At 42.8% G+C, this 12,500-nt stretch overlaps 1 protein-coding gene across 2 annotated transcripts in view; it reads right to left on the bottom strand.

The window, feature by feature from the left end:
- LOC131353136 (zinc finger protein GLIS1) overlaps window positions 1–12,500 on the bottom strand; it is a 118,096-nt gene that overhangs the window by 66,737 nt on the left and 38,859 nt on the right. For both annotated transcript variants that reach the window (XM_058389900.1, XM_058389901.1), the window contains exons 3-4: window positions 7,735–7,885; window positions 5,367–6,273 (exon numbers count right to left, since the gene is read on the bottom strand). In XM_058389900.1, coding sequence (XP_058245883.1) covers window positions 5,367–6,273; window positions 7,735–7,885 — 1,058 coding nt within the window. The remainder of the gene's footprint in view (window positions 1–5,366; window positions 6,274–7,734; window positions 7,886–12,500) is intronic.

Raw genomic sequence — 12,500 nt, forward strand, 5'->3', positions numbered from 1 at the left:
GTAAAAAGCTGGACGTGTCTGTGCTGTCAGTCAGCGCTGAGAGATATCAGGACTGCGTTTACACACACACACACACAGAGCATGGGGTGAAAGTGTTTCCAGCTCTATACACACATCTTCCACAGGTTACCGAGGGTTGGGGTTCAGGTGGGTGTTGAGTGAAGAGCAGGAACACTGCGTGAAGCTCCAGAGGATCAGTCAGAGATCTGCTCCATAAAACTGCTCCAAAGCACGGAGACAGAAACCCCAGTGCTGTGCTCTTACAGGAAAATCATCAGTGTGATGACCTCAAGTTAGTACACTACATCACACATCAATACAGCTCAACTTTTATCTGTTTTTAGTTATAGATAGATAGATAGATAGATAGATAGATAGATAGATAGATAGATAGATAGATAGATAGATAGATAGATAGATAGATAGATAGATAGATAGATACTTTATTCATCCCAAAGGGAAATTCACAAATTTCACTGTGGTTCCTCTTCTAGAGAAAGAGCCCATTGAGAAAGAAAGAGAGAGAGAGCATTGAGAGAGAGGGAGAGAGAGAGAGGGAGAGACAGCATTAAGAGAGAGAGAGAGAGAGAGAGAGAGAGAGGGAGAGGGAGAGAGAGAGAGAGAGAGAGAGAGAGGGAGAGACAGCATTAAGAGAGAGAGAGAGAGAGAGAGAGAGAGCATTGAGAGAAAGAGAGAGAGAGAGAGAGAGAGAGAGAGAGAGCACTGAGAGAGAGAGAGATAGAGAGAGAGAGAGAGAGAGGGAGAGAGAGTGAGAGAGAGAGAGAGAGAGAGAGGGAGAGACAGCATTAAGAGAGAGAGAGAGAGAGAGAGAGAGAGAGCATTGAGAGAAAGAGAGAGAGAGAGAGAGAGAGAGAGAGAGCACTGAGAGAGAGAGAGATAGAGAGAGAGAGAGGGAGAGAGAGTGAGAGAGTGAGAGAGAGAGAGAGAGAGAGAGAGAGAGGGAGAGAGAGCATTGAGAGAGAGAGAGAGAGAGAGAGAGAGAGAGAGTTTAGCTTTAATTCTCTATACAGAAATTCTCTACAACCTAAGCCATACAGTACAGGCCCCGCCCCTGCGAACAAGCTGTTGCTATAGAAACAATGTCGCTACTGTCAGATCTGCTGCTGTAGTAAATAAATCAACACCGTCTGACCAATCAGAGAAAGAAATTTGCTAGCACTCGCTAACCGACAGCTTAGCATCACGCTTTAAATTCTCACAACAGAACCGGTTAACGTTAGCGCTCACAAATGTGACGATACACGTGTTCCGAGGCATGTCGACACGGCACACTCTCACCTCGCGCCTGGAACCCATTACTCAGGACACGGAAAAGGTGGTTCGGAGATTCCTGGCCCGCTTCAAAACAATCCACGAGGAGAAGACGGAGAGGCGAGTTGGACGGCGTCGACTCATATTAAGCAGAACGTATCTGACAAGAAATCAAACATTCCGCAATGTTGAGCAAGAGGAGGAAATTTCTCTGCGCGTCCGCTCTGACAGACTACCGCAGTTTCCCGAGTGTTTGTTTTGGACGCGAGGCCGCGTGCTCGATACGTGTGGGACGCTTAAAACTCTTATTTAAATACGGCCGAATGCTAGCATTGTTTGGTTATGTTAAACAGATGTGCTGGGTGGGGGAGGGGTTGTGAGATCTCCATCACTCCCATGATAAAAAAATGAGAGGCTAGGAAAATAAACACGTCCTCGTCCTACACAAACGCTGCGCTAATTGTGTGTTTGGATTATCTGCCAGTCACACCAGGGATTTTTTTTTGGACAGTTTGACGTTCATTAGCGAGCTAACTCGTGAGAGGTGAGAGTTTTACCTGCGTGACTTCAGCCGAGTTTCTCCGGCGGTTTCTGCAAGGCTTCATTCACCTCACACTGAGATCTGAGTTAAAACAGCACAGTTCTGGCCTCTGATTGGTCAGAAGTTCTTGTGTCGTTATTAACATCTTATTAACTGTAAGAACCGGCTGTTTATTGCTGCTATAACACAACACACGTAACATCAGGAACGTTACACAAATGAAAGGTAACTAAAAATGGATAAAAAGTGTGACGGGTTCGTCATCGTGGTTACAGGAACATTCATCACTCCATCACTCCATCACTCCATCACACCATCACACCATCACTCCATCACTCCATCACTCCATCACACCATCACACCATCACTCCATCACTCCATCACACCATCACTTCATCACTCCATCACTCCATCACTCCATCACTCCATCACACCATCACTCCATCACTCCATCACTCCATCACACCATCACTCCATCACACCATCACTCCATCACTCCATCACTCCATCACTTCATCACACCATCACTCCATCACACCATCACTCCATCACTCCATCACTCCATCACTTCATCACACCATCACTCCATCACACCATCACTCCATCACTCCATCACACCATCACTCCATCACTCCATCACTTCATCACACCATCACTCTATCACACCATCACTCCATCACTCCATCACACCATCACTCCATCACTTCATCACACCATCACTTCATCACACCATCACTCCATCACTCCATCACTCCATCACACCATCACTCCATCACTTCATCACACCATCACTTCATCACACCATCACTCCATCACTTCATCACTTCATCACACCATCACACCATCACTTCATCACACCATCACTCCATCACTCCATCACACCATCACTCCATCACTTCATCACACCATCACTCCATCACTCCATCACTCCATCACTTCATCACACCATCACTCCATCACTCCATCACTCCATCACTCCATCACACCATCACTCCATCACTTCATCACACCATCACTTCATCACACCATCACTTCATCACACCATCACTCTATCACTTCATCACACCATCACTCTATCACTTCATCACACCATCACTTCATCACACCATCACTCCATCACTTCATCACTTCATCACACCATCACTTCATCACACCATCACTTCATCACACCATCACTCCATCACTCCATTACACCACACCATCACTCCATCACTTCATCACACCATCACTTCATCACACCATCACTCTATCACTCCATCACTCCATCACTCCATCACTCCATCACACCATCACTCCATCACTTCATCACACCATCACTTCATCACACCATCACTTCATCACACCATCACACCATCACTTCATCACACCATCACTCTATCACTTCATCACACCATCACTTCATCACACCATCACTCCATCACTTCATCACTTCATCACACCATCACTTCATCACACCATCACTTCATCACACCATCACTCCATCACACCATCACTTCATCACTTCATCACTTCATCACACCATCACTTCATCACACCATCACTTCATCACACCATCACTTCATCACACCATCACTCTATCACTTCATCACACCATCACTCTATCACTTCATCACACCATCACTCTATCACTTCATCACACCATCACTCTATCACTTCATCACACCATCACTTCATCACACCATCACTCCATCACTTCATCACACCATCACTCCATCACTCCATCACTTCATCACACCATCACTTCATCACACCATCACTCTATCACTTCATCACACCATCACTTCATCACACCATCACTTCATCACACCATCACTCTATCACTTCATCACTCCATCACACCATCACTTCATCACACCATCACTTCATCACACCATCACTTCATCACACCATCACTCTATCACTTCATCACTCCATCACACCATCACTCCATCACTTCATCACACCATCACTTCATCACACCATCATCTATCACTTCATCACACCATCACTCCATCACACCATCACTTCATCACACCATCACTCCATCACTTCATCACTTCATCACACCATCACTTCATCACACCATCACTTCATCACACCATCACTCCATCACTTCATCACACCATCACTTCATCACACCATCACTATCACTTCATCACACCATCACTCTATCACTTCATCACACCATCACTTCATCACACCATCACTTCATCACACCATCACTTCATCACACCATCACTCCATCACACCATCACTTCATCACACCATCACTCTATCACTTCATCACACCATCACTCTATCACTCCATCACACCATCACTTCATCACACCATCACTTCATCACTTCATCACTTCATCACACCATCACTTCATCACTTCATCACACCATCACTTCATCACACCATCATCTATCACTTCATCACACCATCACTCCATCACACCATCACTTCATCACACCATCACTCCATCACTTCATCACACCATCACTCCATCACTTCATCACACCATCACTCCATCACACCATCACTTCATCACTCCATCACTTCATCACTTCATCACACCATCACTTCATCACACCATCATCTATCACTTCATCACACCATCACTCCATCACACCATCACTTCATCACACCATCACTTCATCACACCATCACTCTATCACTTCATCACACCATCACTTCATCACACCATCACTTCATCACACCATCACTTCATCACACCATCACTTCATCACTTCATCACACCATCACTCCATCACTCCATCACACCATCACTTCATCACTTCATCACACCATCACTCCATCACTTCATCACACCATCACTCCATCACTTCATCACACCATCACTTCATCACACCATCACTTCATCACTTCATCACACCATCACTCCATCACTTCATCACTTCATCACACCATCACTCCATCACTCCATCACACCATCACTTCATCACACCATCACTCCATCACACCATCACTTCATCACACCATCACTCCATCACTTCATCACTTCATCACACCATCACTTCATCACACCATCACTTCATCACACCATCACTTCATCACACCATCACTCCATCACTTCATCACACCATCACTCCATCACTTCATCACACCATCACTTCATCACACCATCACTCCATCACTCCATCACACCATCACTCCATCACACCATCACTCCATCACTTCATCACACCATCACTCCATCACACCATCACTCCATCACTCCATCACTCCATCACACCATCACTCCATCACACCATCACTCCATCACTTCATCACACCATCACTTCATCACACCATCACTCCATCACTTCATCACTCCATCACACCATCACTCTATCACTTCATCACTCTATCACTTCATCACACCATCACTTCATCACACCATCACTTCATCACTCTATCACTTCATCACTCCATCACACGGTTGTGTTTTTTTTTAAACAAAATTTGAAGATTGTGTGTTTGGGGAAACACTGTGTATCTGAGGTGTATGCGTGTTTATGTTTGGTGTGTTTGTTTGGTATATGTGTGTGTATTTGTTTAGTGTGTGTGTGTTTGTTGTGATCCACTCACCATGCACTTATTGGGTTTCTCTCCGGAGTGCACTCTCATGTGGATGAGGAGTTTGTATCGGGCGTTGAAGGGTTTGTAGCGTCGGATGCAGCCGGCCCAGAAGCAGGTGAAGTCCTCGCCCTTCCTCTGGTCGATGTGGACCTTCTCGATGTGCCTCACCAGCTCCTCCTGCTGCTCGTATGCCGCACTGCAGTCGATCCACCGACACATCTGCTTGTCCATGTAAACAACACCGCCGTCTTCCCCTCGTCCTCGTGCCACACCTAATGGTTCCTGCTGGTTCTGGAGGTGGAGCTGGGCACCGTTCCCAGAGCCGTACTGGTGCATGTGGTAAGGGGGTGGCATGGGGGTCCGAGGCGGGCAGGACAGCGGCTGCTGCTGCTGGTGCGGGTGGTACTGGTGCTGAAACAGATCGTCTTCAGAGTGAGAAAAGTCGTCCAGAGGCTCCTGTTTCAGAAACGTCCGCTGCGGCTGCAGGAGCAGGTTCAGGTTCTTGGGCACCGGTGTCTGCATGGACGCGGGATCCTCGCAAAGCGACGAAGACACCGAAGACGTGGAGGAGGATGAAGACGAGGACAGGAGGCAGGCGGGTGGAGACGGGTTCAGACGCTCAACAACGCCGTTGGCGCAGGACGACATCCGGGTGGCGGCAGCGATCCGGCCGGACAGACAGTGTCGCTTCAAAGCGCCGGAGTTCAGCGGTAGCGCCGAGTGACGAGACACAGCAGGTGAAGGGGAGGAGCCATGTTCATTATTAAAGGCATATGGCGCGGACGGCGCTGATAGGGCCGAGGACACCACGGCGTCCGCCTCCGGCGAGACCTCAGGCGAATCCGATGACGGCTTGAAAGGCAGCGATTCCTCCTGCTTGACAGCGTAGCCTAGATCTTGCTGAAAGGATGAAGACCTGCAACACACACACACACACACAATAACACACACTCATAGGAATATGAGCAGCAAGAGCTGACAGGACAATCGGGCCTCAATGTTGACGGATAAAAAAGCTCAAATCTCGTCTGTTCGACCTCCGTCCAGCGCTCCATGCTAACAGCTCAAACATTCGATCACGGGCGTTTCTCCTGGCCGTCTGATTTGCCACACTTCTGAGGGCAGAGTTCTCTCAGGAATTAAAGGGAATTCATAATTGTGTGTCTGTGGAGTGCCTCTGAGGCTCTTCATGAATAAATAATACGGGAAATTTGGCCATGGACGTAGTTATGAAAGGGTATTTAAGACTAAGACAGGACAGTACACTGTGTGTGTGTGTGCTTTTGATGATGGTTCATCTTGGTCAGAGAGGAGTCAGAGGATAAGAGGTAGGATAATCGGTGACAATGGCGGCCATTCTAGCGGGAATCTTTGGCCAGCTGAATGGAGCGAGCTCATGTTTCCTGGTGCGTCGCTCTGATCTTCCACATAATCATTCCTGTCATTTGGCTCATTATGGATTTTGTGCAAAGCTCCTGAGTGACGTGAGAAAGCCCCCTCCCCTATCTCTCTCTCTCTCTTTCTCTCTCTCTCTTTCTATCTTTTCTCCCTTTACCTGAACTATTGCAAGTCAACTATGGAAATTATTTTATCTTTTTATTTCATATGTTCCACATGTCCTTGTTCAGCTAATAAATAACAACTAATATGAGAGCTACAACTGGTTCTTAATCATTCTTCTAATAAGTACAAAATGATTCAACTGATTCATCTGATTCATCACCACTTTAAATAATAGCATAAAGTGATTCACCTGATTCATCAACAGTAGAACTATTCTTACTACAAACTGATTCACCTGATTCATTTTCTCTCCAACTAATCTCAGAACAAACTGATTCCTTGATTCACTTTAAATAATAGCAAAAAGTGAGTCAACTGAGTCACCTGATTCAACATTCTAACAAATCTCAAAACATACTGATTCACGTAATTATTATTCCTAATATTGTGTAAAATATTGTACATTTGACATTATTCATATAAAAATCGATTTATAAATGTTTTCTATATTTTTATACATATGACTGGATTAGAGCAGAACTTTAGGAGAAATGTGAAAAAAGTAATAAATAATATGCATTTCTCTAATAATTCAAACAATATTCTAATTAAGACATAATATAAAATTTGTAATGTATATAATATCATTTCTTTGTTTGTTTGTTTATTACATTAGTCAGAATGTGTAGAAAAGGAAGAGTGCAGTGAAACATGTTAAAAAGCCGAACATCAGCCCAGAGTACCAGCGTGAAGCTGACTGAACACCGTGTGCAGGTTCAGGAAGCAGCAGTAACAGTGTGTGTGTTTAAGAGTGTGTTCTGAGGCTGAAATGAAGCTGTACAGAGTTTAGCCTGAAGATGTTAGGTGATGTTACCTGCAGTCCGCTTCACAGTGTGCTCTCTGGTTGTACTGGGATCCGGAAAGAGCCGGAAGGTTCAGTCCACAGCGCAGTAAAGCACACTCCTCCGCTGATAACTCACTCCCTCCATCCTTCTCCGGGCAGAATGAGACACGACTGACGTTTGCTGCGAGACAGCAGGGTGACAAACGTAAATAGATGCTGAAGTAAACGTGTCAAAGTCAGATTCAGTTAAAAGCAGAGCTGAAAATAAACGACACCTGAGCAGGTGAAAATATCACGAACACAGACATACCTTCTAACATAAGATCAATTCTGAATCAACTCAATTGATTCAATTCAAGTTTTAGTTTCTGTTACAGTTTCTGATTGATTGACTTATTTATTGATTGATTAGTTGGTTGATTTATTAATTGGTTGAGTGATTGACTGAGTAATTGATTGGTTAGTTGTTTGACTGGTGAATTGGTTGGTTGGGTGATTGATTAATTGATTGATTAATTCACACAATTTTTGATTAATTGATTGACTCCATTATTGATTGACTGACTAATTGATTGTCTCAGTTACTGATTGATTGGTTAGTTGATTAAATGATTAATTGATTGGTTAGTTGTTTGATTGGTGAATTGGTTGGTTGGGTGATTGACTGATTGATTGATTGACTCACTTTTTGATTCATTGGCTACTGATTGATTGATTGGTTGATTAGTGAATTGGTTGGTTGGTTGGTCGATTGATGAATTGATTGATTGATTGCTCGACAGACTTTTCAACCACAGAGAGAAATGAAAATATCATTTGTTGAGAAACTCAAACTGAGACAAAATCCAAAGACAAATGTGGTGTGTGAGTGCTGAGTCAGGAAATGAAGTGAGAGCAGAGAGACGCCAAAAAAGCCTTCCAACACACACACACACACACACACACACACACACAATGATGAAAAAATTTTCCAAGAATTACAGTTTATTTGAATATTATTTAAAATATTCCTAGGGGATGTCAGTAATTCTGGTGCATGTGTTATTGTTTAAAAAGAAGTAGGTTTAATGAGGAGGATTTGTTTTTGTCAGAACAATGAAAAATTGTTTTCTCCTGCTGTTTGCGAAATCTGAACCATTGCATGTTTACTTTAGAATTAGACGTTTAGCTATCGTTTATGAAGAGTGCCAATAATTATTGAGTGAATTGTATACACACACACACAGACACACAGAAACAAGTTGCATGCAAAAGTTTTGGCCAAATCATATACATGTCGTGGATTTTTACATGAAAAACAAACACAACCTCTCCATCAGATCTGTTCTTTTTTCCTTTAAATATTATATAAAGTTACTTTAATAAAAAGTTTGTACACCCTTCACTTGGTAAAGTCTCGGAGGTTAATTAAAAAGGTTAGGTTTCACTGTGGAAATCGGAGAAAGATCTGAAAGCTCAGTGGCACTGCCCAAACATGATCTGCATGGAAGAGTCATCAGAAGGAAACGTTACCTACAACCTCATCACAAACGTCAACGTCTGACGTGTGCTAAACCATATCTAGATAAACCAGAGCTGACACCAAAGAGCCAAGCTCATAAAACACAGGCTGGCTTCCACAACGGGTCAGTGATCCAAAACACCTCAAAATCCATCACTCCAAGGAACTCTGATGAAGTGCTGAATGATCCTCACAGTTCCCATGAGAAGATCTTAATCTCAGCATTCTGCTGGGAAGAGTGGGCGAAAATTCATTCATCAAGAAAGAAAAAAAAAAAAAAAGACTCGACACTGGACAGAAAAAGCAATGCAAGAGGTGATGCCTCTCAGAATGGCTGACCGGCACAGGACCTTAGTTTTCTCTGGATTTAATTTTTATCAAAGCTAAAGTGCACACTGCAAATCTGCAAAAAAAAAATAAAAATAAATAAAAATAAATAAATAAATAAATAAATAAATAAATAACAGTAATTAATTAATTCATTCATTCATTATAAAAATAACAAAAAAGAAAGAAAGACAAATGAATAAATAAACAAATAAATAAATAAAAATAAACTAAATAAATAATGTTTACTTCTTTTCATCTTAAACATTTGGCCAGGGGTGCACAAACTTTTTCACATAACTGTACACACACACACACACACACACACAAACACACAGCAAAGAAAAACACACAGAGCTTGACAGCATGCTCGTTCAGAGCGGCTATAAAAAATAAATCAGATTATAAAACATTATAAAATTAGGACACATTTCTGGATCAGTGGACCAGTGGAAATGAATCGTCATTAAAGACCTCTGAAATATCCTCGTTTTCTTTTACAGCTAACATCATCACTGAACGCGCTTCCCGAATTCCTCCTTCCTCCAGCCGCTCCGACCAAGACAAATATTATTCAACTCTGCATTTTATTTCCAACCTTTAAGCATTTTTTTTATTGGATGGGAACAAAAACAATAACAAGTCAATAAAAACTAGCACGCTCTGAAGCTAACGTTAGCTAAACTCTTAAAAATGCGTAAAGCTCGGAATTTTTGGGGTTCATAAAAATCCGACCAGATTTACAACGTATTGGGGAAAAAAAACGGCACGCAAGTCGCACCCGTTTTTGTCATTTGTTTAAAAATCACTGAGACAGAAGAGATAGCAGATGTAATGCTAATGCTAGCTGTTACGCTTATGAGTTTTATAGCTTTATATCTAATTGTGTTAATATGATACACATGAGGGAAAATTTAGCTTCGTTTTCAGGAAGAGATAACGTTCCTGTCTGTAGATCAGAGAAGGACAAGTTCTCTTGATCATATCCAAACATTAAGGATGAATGATCTGAAAGTTCCGTACACACCGAGTTCTCCTGAAAATCTTCTCATTCACCTATCCTTCTCTTTTTTTTCTCTCAATCGTCTCTCGCTTTTATGTTACATTAAAACGTGACCTGCTTCTCCGGTCTGTATTTTCTATCCCGAAACCAAGTGATTGTGTTATTACAATAGAGTGGATTCTGAAGACCAGTACTGACTCTCTAGCATCATGTCAGCTTGTCTGGAGTCTCAGGCCCTCAGCTGTGTGGAGCAGCAGGTGATAAAGTGTTAAACAGGAGTTAGCGACGGCTCACTGCTGCTGGTCAGAAGGTTAGAGGTTCAAGCTGCTGCTGTTACACCTGTAACCGAGATCTTTAATCCTTCCTGGATCACGGGTGACCCGAACGAGCTGGAAGGAAGAATTTCACTCTAATGTAATGTTTACGTGCTGAGAAAGTGCTGCAAATCCAGACCTTCTACAGACATCCACTGATTCCACCACGTTCTCTGAACTGACATGACCCCCAACTGCTAGACTCTAAGCTCAGAGAAAAGACTTTTCCCACTCGGAATTACAACTTCTTCTTCTTCTTCTTCTTCTTCTTCTTCTTCCATGGAGACTATAAAGCCATTCTGTAAGCGGCTCTGGGTAAAAGGCCACCTGCTAAACGCTATAAACATCATTGGAGTGTCCCATATATCAGAATGTCAGAAATCCATCAGCTCAGGTGGCCGAAATGAAGTGGCCCTTTATCATGGCTTACACCGACGCTTCCAAAATGCTAAATAGCAGCGTCAGGATGACAGAGTACCCTGAAAGAACACGGGTTCCTCGCCTCATTTCTCACCAAGATGGATAGAACCGCTTGCTATGAAAGGTCACGTTCTCCAGAGCTGTCAGCACTCACACCTACAGAAGAGGAATAAAGTCCAGAAACATAAAGCTAGACTTGAGCGCAAAAGTCTGTGGAAATTCTGACCGAAACAAGGCGAGCTTTATCCTGAGAAAGTTCTGTCATTATCACACGGAGCAGAAAGGGTTAAAAAACACGGGTCAGGATGCTAGAAGAGAAGAAAAGAAGAAACGTGGATGTTTTATTCCTCTAATAAACCTTTTCCTGCTCTCAGGTCTTTCTTTCATTCTTATAGGAAACGCTCTTTCTTACTTTTTCTTTCTTTCTTTCTTTCTTTCTTTCTTTCTTTCTTTCTTTCTTTCTTTCTTTCTTTCTTTCTTTCTTTCTTTCTCTCTTTTTCTCTCTTTCTTTTGTATTTCTTTCTTTCTTTCTTTCTTTCTTTCTTTCTTTCTTTCTTTCTTTTGAAGCAGGGGGAGGAGGGGGGTCACAAACTTTTGAGGTCTTCATTGGGATGGAGGGATGGAGACGGCCGGAATGCTGATGCTGTTTTTTCTAAGAAGGTTTCAGAAGAAGCTGATAAAATTGTAATCTTTTAATAACTCTTAGTCATTTTAATAAAGACTATTTGGGACGGAAAATAAAAACCGGAAATACTTTCTACTTTCTTTCTACTACCTAAAGTTTTTTTTTTGTTGTTCTTGCTTTTCAGTGTAGGGTGTTAGCGTGGTGTAACTCATCAAACTGAACCCCTTTCTCCTTGCTGTTTGTACTTCCTGTTTGGTGATCTGGCACGGTGATTCTCTCCGTCTAATCCGTGTTTATCGATCCATCAGCGGAGGAAAAAACAAAAATCAACAATTACCATTCAAAACTAACGAAATCTAAAGGGATAAATATTTACGACATCATCAGTGCAGACTGGCAGCGGTCACTGGCGTGAATCGTTTGGCAGAATGCTCGCCTTTAAATTGGTGCGATGTTGGAGGTGTTAGCGGCGGTTCGGTTTATGAGATGATCGTGGTGTTGATGTGGACGGATGGACAGACGGAGCGAGAACGTAATTAAGCGTAAAACAGCAGAAGGAAAGCATGAAGCTAACTGTGAGGCGAAGCTGCAACATGCGCTTGTAAT

Source organism: Hemibagrus wyckioides, linkage group LG05, assembly GCF_019097595.1.
Source record: "Hemibagrus wyckioides isolate EC202008001 linkage group LG05, SWU_Hwy_1.0, whole genome shotgun sequence".
NCBI classification, from domain to species: domain Eukaryota; kingdom Metazoa; phylum Chordata; class Actinopteri; order Siluriformes; family Bagridae; genus Hemibagrus; species Hemibagrus wyckioides.